General features: G+C 40.0%; 1 protein-coding gene across 1 annotated transcript in view; it reads right to left on the reverse strand.

The window, feature by feature from the left end:
• The window catches only part of TLL1 (tolloid like 1), a 499,423-nt gene that overhangs the window by 114,035 nt on the left and 366,089 nt on the right, over positions 1-19,299 (reverse strand). The window contains exon 11 of the mRNA XM_030191579.1: positions 10,892-11,008. Coding sequence (XP_030047439.1) covers positions 10,892-11,008 — 117 coding nt within the window. The remainder of the gene's footprint in view (positions 1-10,891; positions 11,009-19,299) is intronic.

Consider the following 19,299-nt stretch of genomic DNA (forward strand, 5'->3'; position numbering starts at 1 on the left):
GTAAGGGAAATGGTACAGGAAGATTTCCTCAGACCTGCAATTTTCCCCTCTCAGAAGGTTTTTCAGCATCACTCAAACAATCAGAAATTATTATTATTATTGTTTATTGCATTTGTACCCCACATTATCCCACCTTTTTGCAGGCTCAATGTGGCTTACATAATGTTGTTATGATATAGTCATTACATGATCTTAAATACAGTCGATAATAGGCTGAAGTTAGGTGATTTAGATGCAAGGTGCTAGGTAGGGTATTGTGCAATGAGAAGCTAGATTGAAAAACAAACTTTCTTTCTTTTTTCATTTATTTAACCGTTTTACACTTGTTGAAACTGAACATGGCCAAGACTGAACTTATTGTCTTCCCACCCAAGCCCACTTCTCCTCTCCCTTCACTCTCTATCTCAGTTGATAACACCCTCATCGTACCCGTCTCATCTGCCCGCAACCTCGGTGTCATCTTCGACTCCTCCCTCTCCTTCTCTGCACATATTTAGCAGATAGCCAAGACCTGTCGCTTCTTCCTACTACTACTACTACTACTATTAAACATTTCTGTAGCGCTACTAGACTTACGCAGCGCTGTACAAATTAACATGAAAAGACAGTCCCTACTCAACAGAGCTTACAATCTAAATTGGACAGACAAACAGTGGTGTGCTCCTCTCTGAGCACACCACCCAAACTCTCATCCACTCTCTCATTACCTCTCGCCTTGACTACTGCAACCTACTCCTCACCGGCCTCCCACTTAGCCATCTATCCCCCCTTCAGTCCGTTCAGAACTCTGCTGCACGTCTTATCTTCCGCCTTGACCGATATACTCATATCACCCCTCTCCTCAAGTCACTTCACTGGCTTCCGATCAGATACCGCATACAGTTCAAGCTTCTCCTACTAACCTACAAATGCACTCGATCTGCAGCCCCTCCTTACCTCTCTACCCTCATCTCCCCTTAAGTCCCCACCCGTAACCTCCGCTCTCAAGACAAATCCCTTCTTTCAGTACCCTTCTCCACCACCGCCAACTCCAGGCTCCGCCCTTTCTGCCTCGCCTCACCCCATGTTTGGAACAAACTCCCTAAGCCCATACGCCAGGCCCCCTCCCTACCCACCTTCAAATCATTGCTCAAAGCCCACCTCTTCAATGTTGCCTTCGGCACCTAACCACTACACCTCTACTCAGGAAATCAAGACTACCCCAACTTGACATTTCGTCCTTTAGATTGTAAGCTCCTTTGAGCAGGGACCGTCCTTCTTTGTTAATTTGTACAGCGCTGATAAACCCTAGTAGCGCTCTAGAAATGTTAAGTAGTAGTAGTAGTTGAAAGACATATGCAAACTATAAAACAGACCTTCAATATTTTAAACTCTGCAGTTAGTGTCGCTTAAAAATGCCAGCCTCGGCTTCAGGCGAATAGCCAGACCTCAGGTTTTGTGGAGGAGTGGGGAGTAGAGCCCAAATTTGGTGGGCACAAAATTTTGCCCTGCCTCCCCACCCCTGCTGCAACTCCATATACCTGAGCTGGCGGGGGGGAGTCCCTAAGCCCCACCTGTGGAAGCTGTCCTCCAGCCAATATTTGTTGTCCTAAGTTGCCCTGATGCCTGAACTGCTTTCCGCCGTGCATGCTTGGTTTTACTGAAATTCAGCATGCTTGAGGAAGCCCCCCCCCCCCCAAACTGTGCATGGCTCAGTTTACACACATGCATGAGAAGGGGCAAGCCTCCATCATGCAAGCTCTATTTCACTAAAACCAAGCATATGCATGAGGGGGGAGGGCATAGAAGGCTCAGGAAAACATGCATCAGCTGGAGGAGGGCTTCTACTGGCAAGGCTTAGGGACCCCTGCCAGCCAAACCAGCAGACAGATCATCAATTTGGGGGGGGGGCATGAACCCAAATGGGGGAGACTCAGGCCACCAGCCCTCCCCCCCATGGCTATGCCACTGTGCAGTCTTAAATACCTGGATATTCAGTGTCGGGACATACTTAGATACTGGCAATATCCAGGTATAAAACAGACACCAGAAATTATTTGGGTACTGCTAGTATCCAGCTGAATATCAGAAGACATAGTTAACTTCTGGCTCTGCCCTTGGATCACCTTAGTAGTTTCTGGATATGCTGGGGAAATCAATAAAGATTTTCAGTGGGATTAGTTGGATAATGCCATGGAAAATCAATGGCTAGCCCCACTGAGCAGCATTAATCTAGGTAATATAGTAAATGACGGCAGATAAAGAGATATACGGTCCATCCAGTCTGCCCAACAAGATAAACTCATTTTACATGGTATGTGTTACTTTATATGTATACCTGAGTTTGATTTGTCCTTGCCTTTCTCAGGGTACAGAGCGTAGAAGTCTGCCCAGTACTGTTCTTATACTAAGTTCTGAAGCTAATATCGAAGCCCCTTAAAATTTACACTCCAGCCCATCACAATCTATTCAGTCATGATCAGGGCATAGACCGTAGAAGTCTGCCCAGCTTCTGTTTTGTTTCCCAATTACCGGCGTCGCCACCCAATCTCTGCTAAGATTCCATGGAACCATTACTTCTAAACTAGATTCTTTTGTGTTTATCCCACGTATATTTGAATTCCATTACCATTTTCATCTCCACCACCTCCCACGGGAGGGCATTCCACATATCCATCACCCTCTCCGTGAAAAAATACTTCCTGACATTAGTCCTGAGTCTGCCCCCCTTCTACCTCAATTCATGTCCTCTAGTTCTACTGCCTTCCCGTCTCCAAAAAAGGTTAATTTGCAAATTAATACCTTTCAAATATTTGAACGTCTGTATCATGACACCCCTGTTTCTCCTTTCCGCCAAGGTATACATGTTCAGGTCAGCAAGTCTCTCCTCGTACAGTTTGCAATGCAAATCCCGTCAATTTTTCTCAATTGTCTGGAGTGCAATAATATACAAAAATATATACAATAGTTCACTCCTGCTGTATGCTTTGTAGAATTATGCACCACTATGAACTGAAATATATAATTTATATAGAAAAAATAGCCTCAAAGGCCCAGGGAACCTCGAATTAGGACTCCACTGAGATGGCCAACATCATAGGCTCCTCCTACCTTCCGAAAAAACCTCCACAGGTACCAAAAAAACTCCCTAACTTGGGGAGAAAAAGGCCCTGTGAAAACAAAAAACGGAAAGTGGAGTCATTCAATTATTTATTAAGAAGTCCAAATGAGTGCTCAGCTCTACAAAGAATACTAAATGGAAGAAAAGAATTTGTGTAATCACTTCAAAAAACCTCTTAATAGTGTGAAAAAACAGTTTTAAATAGGAACGCAATTGTGTGTAGGACTCGTCTATAGGAGTCCATTCCGATATTCAAAAGAAAACACTTATCTTGAGACGTAGATACTTATATCTCTTCTACATCCAGGAGAAGCTGGTCTTGCGTTATCGATCAGTGGAAAATTCCATTCATATATTAATTGTTATAAGTCACACAAAACTCCGGTTCTGAAGTTACATCGTTTCAATGTGGGCAATGCTGTGAATATTGCTCTCACTCTGATTATCTTGCTAGATTTCCCGACAGCAAGGGACCCACTGTTTCGCAATCTTCGTCAGGAGAAAATGTTGAAAAACAAAAAAATGTGTTTCTTTTCAATCCATCGCGAATAATGGTTCAGAAAATGGCGGATGGTGATATAGGACGCCGACTAAATAACTCCTCCCCGTGGGCATTACGTCATCAATATCTAATATCCAATCATCTGGCTCCATTCCTCAGTGTCAATTAACACACCCCTAATCATGAAAAACCCCAATGGGCTATCATTGAAAAATCCCAAAAACAATATTCATCTGGTATAGCTCTATACATTTATTTTAGCGCTCAAAATCTATAATCATGAGAGCGGGACACATTTATAAGTCTAGAAAAAGACACATTCTTGGTTCAGAAGCAAGCCCTCCATTCCGATAGTCCATCCATATCCCTAGACCAGATGGTCAGTGATTAACAAGTCCTTTTCTGTTCATCTTAATGACGGACCCATGGAGTGTCTCCTCTTGTATCATTGTTGGCAAGCTGTTCTGTCGCCAAACACCGCAACCGGCTAAACTCGTGGTTCTTCTCAGTGCTATGCATAGCCAAAGGCATATAAACCTTTCTAGACTATATAGCATATTTGTGTTGATTGCTCTCACTTTAATTTAGAGAAAGGCACATTCTTGATTCAGAAAAAAGCCTCCCATTCCATCGGTCCATTTAGGCCCCTAGGCTGAATGGTTTGTAGTTGATAAATCCATTTCTGTTCTTTTTGGTGAAGGACCTGTGAGATGTCTCCTCTTCTGTTGTTATTAGTAAGTTGTTCTATTACTAAACACCGCAACTGGCTAAACTCGTGATTATTCTCAGTACAATGTTTAGCCAGAGGCATATGAACCTTTCTAGATTGTATGGCATGTTTGTGTTCAGACAATCTGACTTTAAACACTCGTTTCGTTTGTCCTATATAGCGCAAACCACATGGGCATGTGATCATATAGACCACTGCTGTTGATGTACAAGAAGTTTCACCCTTCAAATAGAACCAATCTTTTTTCGTTTTATCCCAAAATTTATTTGTTTCCTCCATCACTGCACACATGATACATTGCCCACATTTCTTATGACCAAGCATTTCTTGTTTATGTTTATACGTGTCTGTTCTAACATCCGGATGACAAAGCACTTCAGATAAGTTGGCACGTCTCGAATAAGATATGAGACATTTTTGTCTAGCAAACACTTCATGGGCCGATAGTATTTTCCAATTCTTATATATAATGTTGGCAACCTTAGGTGTCAACGATGTATATTGCATAATACAAACAGTTTTTTGATTTTTCACTTCTTGATTATTCTGAGATTTGGATTCCAATAGATGTTCACGATGATTGTACAGTGCTCTTCTGTACGCATGTTTCACAATTTTTGTAGGATATCCTCTTTGAATTAATTTGTCTTTTAATCGGACAGCCGAGTGTTTATATTTCTGTGAAGTGTCACAAATGCGCCTGTAACGTAAAAACTGTGCAAATGGAAGATTATTCCTAATGTGTATAGGATGCATACTATCATAAGACAGCAATGAATTACGATCTGTTGGTTTCGTGAAAACATCAGTTTCAAATCTATCTCCATGTTTGGTAATCTTTACATCCAAAAAACTGATTTCATTTATGTGAACTGTATGTTGGAATTTAATGGTAGGATGGCATGCATTGAGATCTATCAAAAAAGAATCTAGCATTTCTACTGTTGATTCCCATATTATAAAAATGTCATCGATAAACCTCCACCAACATTTAACATGTTGGTATCGTGGAAGCTTATAAATGACTTTTTCTTCTAAATGCGCCATGAATAGATTAGCAACCGTAGGAGCAAAAGTCGCTCCCATGGCGATTCCAGATAGTTGTAAAAAAATTTCTCCATTAAACAAGAAATAGTTATTATATAGTCGGCGTCCTATATCACCATCCGCCATTTTCTGAACCATTATTCGCGATGGATTGAAAAGAAACACATTTTTTTGTTTTTCAACATTTTCTCCTGATGAAGATTGCGAAACAGTGGGTCCCTTGCTGTCAGGAAATCTAGCAAGATAATCAGAGTGAGAGCAATATTCACAGCATTGCCCACATTGAAACGATGTAACTTCAGAACCGGAGTTTTGTGTGACTTATAACAATTAATATATGAATGGAATTTTCCACTGATCGATAACGCAAGACCAGCTTCTCCTGGATGTAGAAGAGATATAAGTATCTACGTCTCAAGATAAGTGTTTTCTTTTGAATATCGGAATGGACTCCTATAGACGAGTCCTACACACAATTGCGTTCCTATTTAAAACTGTTTTTTCACACTATTAAGAGGTTTTTTGAAGTGATTACACAAATTCTTTTCTTCCATTTAGTATTCTTTGTAGAGCTGAGCACTCATTTGGACTTCTTAATAAATAATTGAATGACTCCACTTTCCGTTTTTTGTTTTCACAGGGCCTTTTTCTCCCCAAGTTAGGGAGTTTTTTGGTACCTGTGGAGGTTTTTTCGGAAGGTAGGAGGAGCCTATGATGTTGGCCATCTCAGTGGAGTCCTAATTCGAGGTTCCCTGGGCCTTTGAGGCTATTTTTTCTATATAAATTATATATTTCAGTTCATAGTGGTGCATAATTCTACAAAGCATACAGCAGGAGTGAACTATTGTATATATTAATGCAAATCCCGTACCATTTTTGTAGCTTTTCTTTGCACCGCTTCCAGTCTTTTTATATCTTTAGCAAGATATGGCCTCCAAAACTGAACATAATACTCCAAGTGGGGCCTCACCAATGACTTGTAGAGGGGCATCAACACCTCCTTTCTTCTGCTGGTTATGCCCCTCACTACACAGCCTAGCATCCTTCTGGCCACGGCCATCTCCTTGTCGCATTGTTTCTTCACCTTTAGATCCTCAGACACCAACACCCCAAGGTCTCTCTCCTGAGTTGAGCTTACTAATCTCTCCCCTCCTATCCAGTATCTCTCTTTTGGGTTTCTGCACCCCAAGTGCATCACTCTACACTTCTTGGCATTAAATTTTAACTGTCAGACCCTCGTCCATTCTTCTAACGTTTGGAGATCCCTTCTCATCGTTTCTACTCCCTCCAGGGTATCCACTCTATTGGCTATTTTCATGCCATCTGCAAAAATGCACACCTTTCCTTCCAACCCTTCAGCAATATCTCCCACAAATATATTAAACAGAATAGGCTCCAGCACTGACCCCTGAGGAACTCCACTGCTCACCTTCCTTTTCTTCGAGCGGATTCCATTTACCACCACCCTCTGTCACCTGTCGGTCAACCAGTTCACCACTTTCGGTCCTAAATTCAACCCTTTCAGCTTATTCATGAGTCTTCTGTGGGGGGGCCATATCAAAGGCTTTGCTGAAGTCCAAGTAGATTACATCTAGTGTGCGTCCCTCATCCAGTTCTTTGGTCACCCAGTCAAAAAAGTCAATAAGATCCTTTCTTTCAGCAGTGACTCCATTATTTTTCCTAGGTAAGAGCCCCCCTACCTGAATAAATATGGTGAAACATTTACCCCAAAATTTCCAATTAAAAAATCATTCAAAAACTATACAAACAACATAATCTACATACAACATAACATAAAAAACAATCATAAAACAAAACACCTGCCATTTTCTCTCTCTGCCAGTGGTAAAGAGTAGGCACCATTAAACACATTGCAGATTTTATGGAAACAACCAAGTCTTCATCAATATGTAAAAGCATAAATAATTTTGTTTATATTGAATAGAAATGAGAAGCCTATTCCTTAGCAATAGTGCTACAACAGAAAACACAGTCACCCCAATATTCAGAAATATTTAACCAGTCAGAACTGCTGACCGTTTAAATAGTGCTGAACCAGCCATCCACCAGTATTCAGCAGGGGATAACCAGTTATCCCCGTTGAGTATCTCTGGCTAGCAACTAGCCGGTTATATCGCGCAATATAACTGGCTATCCTCTGATTTTTAGACTGGGTTTAGAGACAATGTTTTGCTGCATCAAATAGTAGAATATCTTTGGCCAGTTTGAAGATAACCGGCTAAATCTTAATATCGATTTAGCTGACCAAAAATAAACTGGATATTCAATACTGGTCACCCGAAACGACCCGGCATTGAATATCTGGGCTTAGCACTGACCGCAGGAGTTTGCCGGTCTAGCTCCCATGGTCTGAATATCAGCCTGAGTAAATCAAAGCCTAGAATGGGGTATTGCAGCAGATCCTGGGGAACTGGGTTTGATTCCCACTGCAGCTGCTTGTGAGCCTGGGCAAGTCACTTAATCCTCCATTGCTCCATGTACATCCCCCCCCCCCCCATTTACTAATGGCTGCCATGCAGCAAAAGCGACACGGCCCATTCAAAATGAATGGGTTGTGTAAGCATTAGCGAACAGCAGCAGCTAGCATGGCTTAGTAAACAGGGGGGTTAGATTTTGAGCCACTAGGGACAGAGAAAGTACCTGCATATAGAGCTAGATTGTATATATGGCACCTTAAAAATCGGTGCCCCCCAAAACTGTGCCTAGGTGTATTCTATAAACTATGCCTAAAGTCACGGGAATTTATGCCAAGCAAAACTTGGTGTAAATGCCGGTGACTAAGTTAGGCGCGGAACGGGTGTATTTTATAACAGCACACATAATTTAAAGAAACACCCATGATCCGCCCATTCCACGCCCATGACTACACCCCTTTTCTGCAGCATATATTAGAATTTACGCCCATTACTTTATCGAATACGCTTAGCAAGTTGTGCGTGTAAATTCTTCTTATTTATTAATTTATTTGGATTTTGCTCACACCTTTTTCAGTAGTAGCTCAAGGTGAGTTACATTCAGGTACGCTGGATATTAAAGCCAATTAGTGTCAATAATTGCTTGCTAATCTGCAATTATTGTCACTGATTGGCTTGTTAAGATAATTAAGTTGTGCATGAAATACAGAATATAACCTGAATTGTGGGTGCAACTCAAGTCACACTATATAGAATCTAGAGGATAATGTGTATGGCACTGCATTATCTAGTAGCGCTATAGAAATTATAGTAGTAGTAGGGTATCACACAAATAGAAGGAAGCAATAAATAAATAAAGCTCTTTTTTATTTGACCTAAGGATATGTCAGTTAATGTGAAAATTAGGTTGGGCTAAGTGTCCAACGGCTGTGCTAAATGATTGCATAGGTGTGTACTAACAGCTTTGATTTGATTTATTAATTTGATATACCGCATTTACACAAAAGCATCAAAGTGGTTCACAATAAAGCAATAATTAAAAAATATACATATAAAACATCAGCAATACATCATAAAAACAAACTAAACTCAACAAATTTAAGCACAAAAAAATCATAATTTCACAACTGCCAAAAAGAGCTTACATAAACCATACTTACAAGGTTTACAAAACATCCAATAACTATCCATATCTATCTATCCATCTATCTTTGGTTTATTTTATTCTTTTTTTAACTATTTGGCAAAAATTTATAATTTGACAATCTGGAGAAACATACTTGTCCTTGGTGTAGTGCAATAATATATGTGGAGTAGCATTTTAGAAAGGACATCCAAATCAGGTCAGGATGTGTCAAGTTCCAGTAGTATTTTAGAACACAAACTGCTGATGTAGACCCTGTTCTAAGATTCATGAAGTAGAGAGGTGTGGTAGCCGTGTTAGTCCACTCTTAAAGGTTATCAATAGAAAATCAAACAAAATAAAACATGGAAAAGAAAATAAGATGATACTTTTTTTATTGGACATAACTTAATACATTTCTTGATTAGCTTTTGAAGGTTGCCCTTTTTCGTCAGATTGGAAATAAGCAAATGTAGCTACCACATTTGCTTATTTCCGATCTGACGAAGAAAGGCAACCTTCGAAAGCTAATCAAGATTCATGAAGAAATAGATTTTTATGTATGGCAGGAGAATCCATATTATAACCATAAAAATCTAAAATATCAACGGGGTTGAAATGGGCACATGAATGATTAGATGATGGAACTTAAAACATTTATATCAGCCATTTTAAAAACATCAGCGTATACTTTTTCCTAAACTGTCACAAGTTCAATATCCCTTGCCAGTTTCGCATTCAGGAAGGAAAGCAACCACTGGGGGAAAGAAGGGTGACTTTCCCTAATCCCTCCAGTGGAATATTCTTCACTTCAAGTATTTTTTCTGAAACACAGACATCCCTAATAGCAAATATAAATCTCCTGACATCAATCTTTTTGGACATAGCTTTTTGGAATGCACGTCAATATGTTTAGCCTGCCCTAATCCCTCCCAAAACATGCCCAGACCATGCCCTCTTGCCACGTGCATATTTTTCAGTTTTAGAAGTAAATATCCCAGCTTTGTAAAAATAAAAACTGGGATTTAAGCACTATAACCTTCTAAATGCCAGTTTATGCATGTCTAAAGGGTGAATAGCATTTCTAAAACAACCACAACAGGAGATAAGCTAAAATGTTAATCATATGTAACAAGACATAAATAAAATACATACACACTATTACATCAAATAAAATTATAATCCTCTATAGAGCAATAAAAATCCCTCTGAGCAAAGTCCACAAAAATATACTGATCCATATGTATCTGTTAAATAACAAGGCCTTTATTTTCTAGTTCTTGTTTGCTGTGAAACTGCATCTGATCCTGTTACCCATATGTATTGTTTGCTTCAAAACACTGCTTTACCAGTAATGACTTCGTTTTAGAAAACTGCAAGACCATTGTGCTTTGAGCTCTGAAGTGGAGAATACCTTCTCCCTTTGGCTCTCATTGGATAATCCATTCCAGGGTGTATAAGTAGTCAGTGGGGCTTAGTCCAGGTCTATAATGGATACCCAGAAGAGGGATGACATAAGAAAGATTAGCTTTGATGTGTTGCTAATTTTCTGGGGAAACCACATTCAGATTTGAATTAAAGACCCTAAGTAAAATGAGATCCCATTCCTCTGCCAATTATCCTTTGACGTCATTCTTCTCTGTAATGGCACCAGAGGAACATATTCAAAAGAAAAGGAAAAAAAAAAACCTTGTGTGTGGTCTCAAATGTGCTATTACTGCCATTTTAATAGGAACAGAACAAAAACTATTTTGACAATTACATTTAGAAGGATGCTAAGTTACCGTAATCTTACTCTCGAGAAATAGGAATCACTTTTCAAGAAGGGGTAAGCTTCTTGATTAAACGTGAAATGAAGTAAATGTCAGTTCTTTCAAGTAATTATTGTTCCAATTCCAGGTGGTAAACTTAGTCAAGTAATACATGTAGTTACACAATTTTAAAAGTGACTTACCCTCATAGACTGCTGCAAAGCCCTTCCCTACCCAATTACTGCTGCTGCGAAACTCCACCCACATTCTGCTGTCTGTAGTCGTAAGGAGCTCCGGTAATTTCTCACCACAAAACCTTCCTGCAAGACAAAGGAAAGGCCTGGATGGCTACAGCCTGAATCGGAACGCCAAGTCCATGCTCTTCAAAGACTTTTGTTTGGTCCATTATATGTTAATAGCGTTAAGATACTTTCTGTGCTTGTTTTATTTGGCTAATAAAATTCTTCTCAGGCAGCTGAAGCACTTAACTTTTCACTTGGTACCTTATAACACCTCAGGGTATATTTTATGTTACATATTATCCCCTGGATTCTATAAATGGTGCATAGAGGTGTGGTAGCTGTGTTAGTCCACTCTTAAAGGTTATCAATAGAAATCAAACAAAATAAAACATGGAAAAGAAAATAAGCTGAATGGAGGAGTGGCCTAGTGGTTAGGGTGGTGGACTTTGGTCCTAAGGAACTGCGTTCAATTCCCACTTCAGGCACAGCTCCTTGTGACTCTGGGCAAGTCACTTAACCCTCCATTGCCCCAGGTACAAATAAGTACCTGTATACATAAGCTGCACTGAGCCTGCCATGAGTGGGAAAGCAGCATGGGGTACAAATATAAATAAGATGATACCTTTTTTTATTGGACATAACTTAATACATTTCTTGATTAGCTTTTGAAGGTTGCCCTTCTTTGTCAGATCAGAAATAAGTAAATGTGTTAGTTGATAGTATATATAAGTGAAGCATCAAAGCATTTCAATGACAGTCTAGCAAGGTGGGGGTGGTAGGAGGTATGCATGGGTACATCAAAGCATTTCATTTCATTGATAGTCTAACAGGATGGGTGTGGATAAGTGAGAGGAGAGTGATAAACACTGAAATACAACTTTATGGTTTATAATGGGCTAGAAAACCCAGATCCTTGTTAAGTCCCGCCTGTTGGGTGTCAAAATATTCATTCATTCTGACTTCAAAGGTCTTATGTTCCTGTATTGTTTTAAAGTTACCCTTCAGGATTCTTACTGTGAAATCACTGGTGCAGTGTCCTGGTCCTGTAAAGTGTTGGCCCACAGGGGTGGGAATCTGACTGGCACCAGCTTTCTTCATAAATTTATGTGTGCAAAATTGCATGAAATCTTGAGATGCACGTTCAACTGAATTGGCTAATAAGCCAATTAGCGTCAATAATTGGGTGCTGATTGGCAACAGTTTTGATTTGCAGGTTCATCTTGCTATGCGCAATTCTATAAAGATCTGTGCACAAATTTTATAGCGTGCAACTGAAAAGGGATTGTGATCATGGGAGGGACAGGGCTTTCACTAAACATGTGCACAATATTACTGAATACCAGGGATCTGCACCTAACTTACATGCCAGGATTTACACCAGGTTTCAGTTGGTGTAAATCCTTGCAACCAAAGTTTGGTGTAAAAACCGTCTCTATGTGTTATTCTATAAATTGCACGCCGTTTATAGAATAGCGCTCCACGCTGATTTTTTTTCTATTTTTTGCACCATTTTTCAGCCCCTTTTACTGAATCTAGTCCTATATTCTAGCCATTAGTGCTCAACAGGAATTAGCAGTACTGCTTGTGTTGAATTTCAAAGACAATTTGGTTACTGCACCTCATTCTTGCTCTGACAAAACTTTCTCCTTTAAAGCTTAGGTTTTTTTTAAAGCAGATATTGAAAAATACACCTAAGTGTGTGATGATTTTGTAATGTGGAGAAATATGGACATTCGCTTGGCTACAAACCTTGACTCACATTACTCTTTCTACATATGACCAAAATGGTGGACATTATAACAGCCCACAGGACTACCTCACTCCCTCTAAGCATGTGCACTTAAGTTAATAAAACATGATCCATTATGCTTTCTCACATGAAGAAGAAATTACATTTTTTCTACCAGTAAAAGTGAGTACAAAGGAATGACATTCTAATCAGTCAAACGTGTTTAAAGAAAGTCCTCCAAATTAATAACTGCCTGAAAGAGGATATGGCCAATTCCTTCCCAGCACTAGTCCTGTAGAAGGGAAACTGAGGAGTACAATGACTAAAGCTGTGCCGGCATCTCATGTTTCCACTGGACAAACGAATCATTATACTGGGCGTCTTTGTAGGCTACAATACCTTTTAAATGTAAACAAGGAAATTGAGCAGTTTAGTATGAAGAAAAGAAACATGAAGAGCAAGGCAGCATCATAGTCACAAACTAATTAGGGGCCACATTAAGCATGGTAGAAAGCTTAAAAGAGGAAGGCGTAAAAAATGTGAAAATTGATTAATAGTTAGAACATAAGAATTGCTCTACTGGATCACACCAAGGGTTCAACTAGCCCATGTCCTGTTTCCAACAGTAGCCAGTCCAGGTCACAAGTGCCTGATTGAGGGGTCCTTTTACAAAGCTGCAAGAAAAAAGGCCCTGTGCTAGCAGCAGGAGCTGTTTTTCCCATGCAGTGGTTAAAAGCCCCTCCGACACACATGGCCATGCAGTAAGAGAACTGTTACCACGTGGCTATGCGATGGGGAGCCCTTACCATCACCCACTGAGGTGGCAATAAGGGTTTCCACTCTAACCCGGCAGAAACCAGGCAGCACACAGCAATGCCCGGTTACTGACGGGTTACCACCATGCAAGCCATTTCTGGGGGTTTTCTTTTTTCCCCGGAAATGGTGCGTGCTCGGGGCAGGACTACCTCCGGTGGCCACTTGCTATTTAACCTTAGAGATAGGCAATGGTTTTCCCCACATCTACCTTAATAATGGTATATGGACTTTACCTCCGTAAAATATTTCAAACCTTTTTTTAACCCAGCTACATTAACTGCTTTTACCATTTGCTTTGTCAGTGAGTTCCAGAGTTTAACTATATGTTGAACATTGTACTTTTTGACAGAGTAAACAATTAATTCATGTTTACCTGTTCCACTCTACTCATGATTTTATAGACCTCTATCGTATCTCCCCCTCCTCAGCAGTATCTTCCCCAAGCTGAAGGACAGTAACTTTTTAGATCTCCCTCATATGAGAGTTCCATCCCCTTAACCATTTTGTCACCACTCTTTTTAGCTCTATAGTTACACAACTGCAGCCAAATTCTATAAATGGTGTCCAAACATAGGTGTACAGTTATAGAATAAGGCCAGTTTTGTGCATAACATAACTAATTAGCACTAACTTGGCAAATAATTGGTGATAACTACCAGTATTTGGTGTTAACAAGCACTAATGGATGCTAACTAGAAGTTGCACATCTAACAGACTTCTGCTCCTATTCCATAAACAGTGCACCTAACTTCTCTTGAACACTAATGCATAGGAGACATTAACATGAGAGGGGCATGGATGTGTCAGGGGCGTTCTGACTATTCTTGCATGCATTTTATAGAATAGTTGCATTTATGCACCTGCCACATTTAGGCGTCATCATTTATGCCAATCATAGACATGAAAATCATGCCTATAGTTTGGCATGTAACTACGGACTTGAGCTAGTGTTCTCTACCAGAGTTGGGGGGTCTTTTTACAAAGGCGTGCCTAGCATTTTTAGTGTGCGCTAAAAATAAGCATTCTATGGGTGTCTCTAGCATTTAGCACATGCTAATCATTAGTGCTCACTAAAAAATGCTACTGCGCCTTTGTAAAAGGACCCATTGGTGCGCAACTATGCCCTTATAAAATTCTAGCTTAGTGCCCAGTTTTTGGGTGCCTAAATTTTAGCGCCATTTATAGAATTGCCCCCATCTGTATTCAACTCTGGTATGCATTATCTCCAAAACTCCAGTACAATATATCTTTATTACAAGAAATCACCTAACGTGGTCCATGTTTCACCCACTCATGGGCTGCCTCAGGGGTATAATTGCTGTTTGCTGGGAGATGAGCCACTATCTGTTCTATATATTGCCCTGCTTATTCCGTCTGTTTGCTGCTTATAGAGCTTTGCTCTCTTTACAGCTGAAAATGCTAGGCTTTTGGCACTCTTGTCATTTGCATTATACCCCTGAGGCAGCACATCAGTGGGCGAAATGTGAACCACATCAAGTGATTTCTTTTAATAAAGATATATTGTATTGAGACCATTTCTGGACCTACGTTGCGTTGCATCTGTTTCTGCTGTAAATCCAAAGAGCCTCTCTGTTTTGTGTTATCTACAAAACTCTACAGAAAAGGACAGCATGAATCCAGGGCCAATGAATCCCTTCCCCATCATCCTTACTGAATAGTCCAGGAGATCTCATTCTGTCTGCACTTAAAAAAGGAGAGAGAGCAAACAGGGGCATAGTGTTATTACTGATTAATTGCATTTAGCATCAAAATTGGTTACACTGCACTGACTCAAAGTCATTCTAGACCTCATTTTCAAAAAGCTGTCTGCTATGAGAAGAGCATCGGAAAACCTTTTGGACAGTCATTCCGTCTGTGTTCCAGCTCAAGGCTCACAGAAATGTTGCAGCTAGTCAAAAGCCGCTGCTACAATCGGGAAAAACAGAAAAAAAGCCATCACTATTGCCCTAGAGCCTATCAAATCATCTGTTTGTTTAGATTACTTATGAAAAAAAAAACCTAAGCTATTATGAAATATAATTCAGTTCCAAGTTCTCAGTTCCTACAATGAATATTTTAACACTTCTGTAGTTAATAAAGCGTTTCCCAGTTTTCCCACAAACTGAAAGAAAAGCAGACCAGAATCTTTCTAGCTCTTACTGTTGTTTTCAGCCAATTTTACATTCTGTAGTCAGTAGGGAAGCCCTGAGGTTTTCATTTACGATTTTACAAAGTCATGGTGGTGTAAGCTGTCAGAATAATATCTTGAAAACAAACATGCATTCTCCTTTAACGATTCCATTCTCATTTTACAAACTGAGACGCAAAATGTTTTCCCTTACTGTGAAATACAGAATGAAATTGACTAGAAAAATGTACATTTCCTGATTAATGTCACAGTGCAGATACATTTTCACAAGCTGCCTTATATGCCGTTGTCTGGACAAAGACATTAGCTCTCAAGCTCTCTCTCATCAAAGTTAGATTGCTGGACTTTTGTGTTTATGTTTAACTCAAACACTAGGCTGAAGCCATTATTAGCAGCACATGTGGTTTGAAGCTGTTGGTTGTCAAGCTGTCTCAAATTTCTTGTTAATAATAATCTATGTCTCTACTGATTGAATTTATTAGCATGAAAATCTATTCAAGCCCTGCACAGGGCTTAAGACTAATCTGCAGCTGCTGTGGGTTGCTTGGCCTGGAAACTAACACATCTGAGTAAACCGAGCCCAGATTAACCAGCACTGGCCATAACACTCAGCCCTGATTCACAGGGATCACAAACAACTCATTTCCAGTGTTGGTAAGTATTCAAAATAGTAATTAAAATACATAGGAAATACGTTGTGCTTGTATTTGAAATATTATCCTGCTTTGGTACTTGTATCTGTACTTTAAATACTTATCCCCAGGTATTTAGTATTTTCAGAATACTTTGGTCAAAATACTTTGCCACTAGTCTACTCCTTCACTCACTTTATGCAGTTCTCCAAAGTTGGACCAGTATAAGAAAAGGCTCAGCATTTGGTAAGCCACTCTGTAGTAATTAATTTGTAAGTAGGTAGATTTGTGGAAGAGAAACACTCTATCTAGGGGGGCTCCAGAGAGATGTAGTCTGCAGCAGGCGGCAATACAGTATTGGTACAGGAGGTGGACTCATCACCTATGATTCTTCACTGCTTGCAATGGAAGGCACAGGATTGGAACAGGACTGCCCACATGACCCTCCCATCCTTTTCCTGCACTCAATCCATAGGAGAGTAAGAACTGGTGTGTTCTGACTGGTGAGCTTATTACAGCCCAAAAATCCCTAGTGATATAAGGTCTGTGGTGCTTTCTAAAATGGTGGAAGGGCAACAAGGCAATGCAATATCAGCGATTATAGATGGGAAATTCTTTTCATTATTTAAGCAAGATGCTGTGTCCGAACAATACTTTAAATGCATGGATAGATGCCACATCGAATTTACCAAAACATTTTAAGGTAAGGAATCTAATTTGCCTAATTCATTTAATAAACCAACATAAAAGTCTAATAAAGTTACACAAAAAGGTATGAATTCTGTTTGAATGTGTCACTTTATAATTAATATTTCAGACAGTCCATAAAAGCAAGGTAAATGCTTATACCAAGCATAAAAAAACAAGCAAAAGACCAGCAGCATCTATATCAGCTGAAGAATTGGCCACAGGAATGTTGAGAAGGACTAAGAAAATCTGCATTCATGAAAATCAGTCACTGACATAATTTCAAACCTGCTACACAAGTCAAAGTTGACAAACTGGTGATGAATTTGTGCACAGTGGAAAAAAACTCTTCAAAGATTTAATTACTGGTTTGTCACCATCACACAATGTCAGAAAATATTGACAAAACAACAGGAAGACAAATTTAGCTCCCTCATGTGTGACATGAGTCAGCAGATTTCAGAACCCGCAGTTTGCAGAAAAGCAGATATATGGAGCTGTCTTTAATAAAGTTTTGTTGGCATAACAGCTCACTGGATTGCACATGACCTGAAGAGAAAGTCATTTGCACTAGCACGTTCCTGCATCAAGGGTAGCCATACATATGACACAATTTCTGAACATATCATCAGTGCTCACTCAAAATTTGGGCTGAACCACAAGATTACTTTTACCATCACAATGGATTGAATATGATTAAAGTGTTCTCAGAGCATCAGGAAAAAGAAAGTGAAGCAGAAGGGATGGCTTTGGATGAAGTTAGGAGGTCTGGACTTTTCGAGGATGAGTCTTCTGATCTTGATGACGTAGCAGGCAAGTAAAAAGAGTAGATGTGGACAATATTTTGTCTGGAGATTCAGAACAAAATGATGTTTTACTACCTAAGCATATGCTTAATCTGATTGCAACCACTGATTTCCAGAAGTTAATAACCACTGATGAAAGCACTTACAAGTGCCAGATAAGAAGTGCATTAGCAAGGTGTTCCAAACTATAGGAAGCATACGTAGAAATACAAAGGCCTCAGTTGCTGTTGAGTCTATAATAGGTTTGTCTCTTCACACTGCCGGTGAGACTAGATGGAATGTAACATATGATGCTATGCACTGCCTCATGGAACCATGTGTTTGTGACAAGCTGTAACAGATACCATGGATATGTCTCGCTTCAAGAAGATCGAATTAGATGTTCTTCAGGATTACCTGATGATTATCAGGCTTATTTTTGAAAGAGAAGGATGCCTATCTTTTGACACAAATCGCAAGATGGGCGTCCTTCTCACAGGGTCGCCCAAATCGGCATAATTAAAAGCCAATTTTGGGCATCCCCAACTGCTTTAAGTCACGGGGACGACCAAAGTTCCCGGGGGCGTGTGGGAGGCGTAGCGAAGGCAGATCATAGGCATGCCTAACACATGGGCATCCTCGACACATAATGGTTGATGTCCTGGCCTGTCCGGGGGACCAGTGCACTACGAATGCTGGCTCCTCCCATGACCAAATGGCTTGGATTTGGTCGTTTCTGAGATGGGCGTCCTCAGTTTCCATTATCGCTGAAAATCAGAAACAACCAAGTCTAAAGACGATCATCTGTAAGGTCAACCTACATTTCAGGATTTGGGCGTCCCCGACTGTATTATCAAAACGAAAGATGGACGCCCATCTTGTTTCGATAATATGGGTTTCCCCGCCCCTTCACGGGGCCATCCTGCGAGGATGTGCCCAGGAAATCTTGGGCATCCCTTTCAATTATGCCCCTCCACGTCAACCATTGCCATGGCCTTAGGAAAGCTTCAAGGAGAGAATGACTGTTACCTTGGATTGCTCATGCCAACTATTCAGCAGATCATAAAGCAGTTGCTAAGTATTGCATCTGCTATGGAATACAGTGGTTCTGTGGCAGAAGAACTGAGTCGCTGTGTCAAACGACGCTTCCCTCATTATTTGCTTATTTTAGTAACTCTAAAGTTTATGCAGTAGCAGCAGTTGTCATCCTAATTTCAAGTTATGCTGGGTGTCACCTGCCAAGAAAGATTGGGTAAAACCAGCCTTTCTAGATGAAGCAAGAAAAATCAGTTCAGATGTTGGTGAAACAAATGAAGGTGCCTCCATGACTACAGCAGATGATTTGTTTGATTTTGATGATGATGAAAATTCTGGCACTGAATCAGAAAACTCAGCTGCAAAGGTATATCAACTAGCTACATAAATAAATTTTCTTATAATGACTATTAATATTAAAATGATTAAATATTTGCATATTAAGGTAGAGCACAAATAATTTAGAGGTCAAAATCTTCTTGTTGAGCTTGTTTTAACTCTACACATTTGTTAGCTTTATATCAATAACTTCCTGA

The sequence above is a fragment of the Microcaecilia unicolor genome, chromosome 2, assembly GCF_901765095.1.
Source record: "Microcaecilia unicolor chromosome 2, aMicUni1.1, whole genome shotgun sequence".
Taxonomy (NCBI): Eukaryota; Metazoa; Chordata; class Amphibia; order Gymnophiona; family Siphonopidae; genus Microcaecilia; species Microcaecilia unicolor.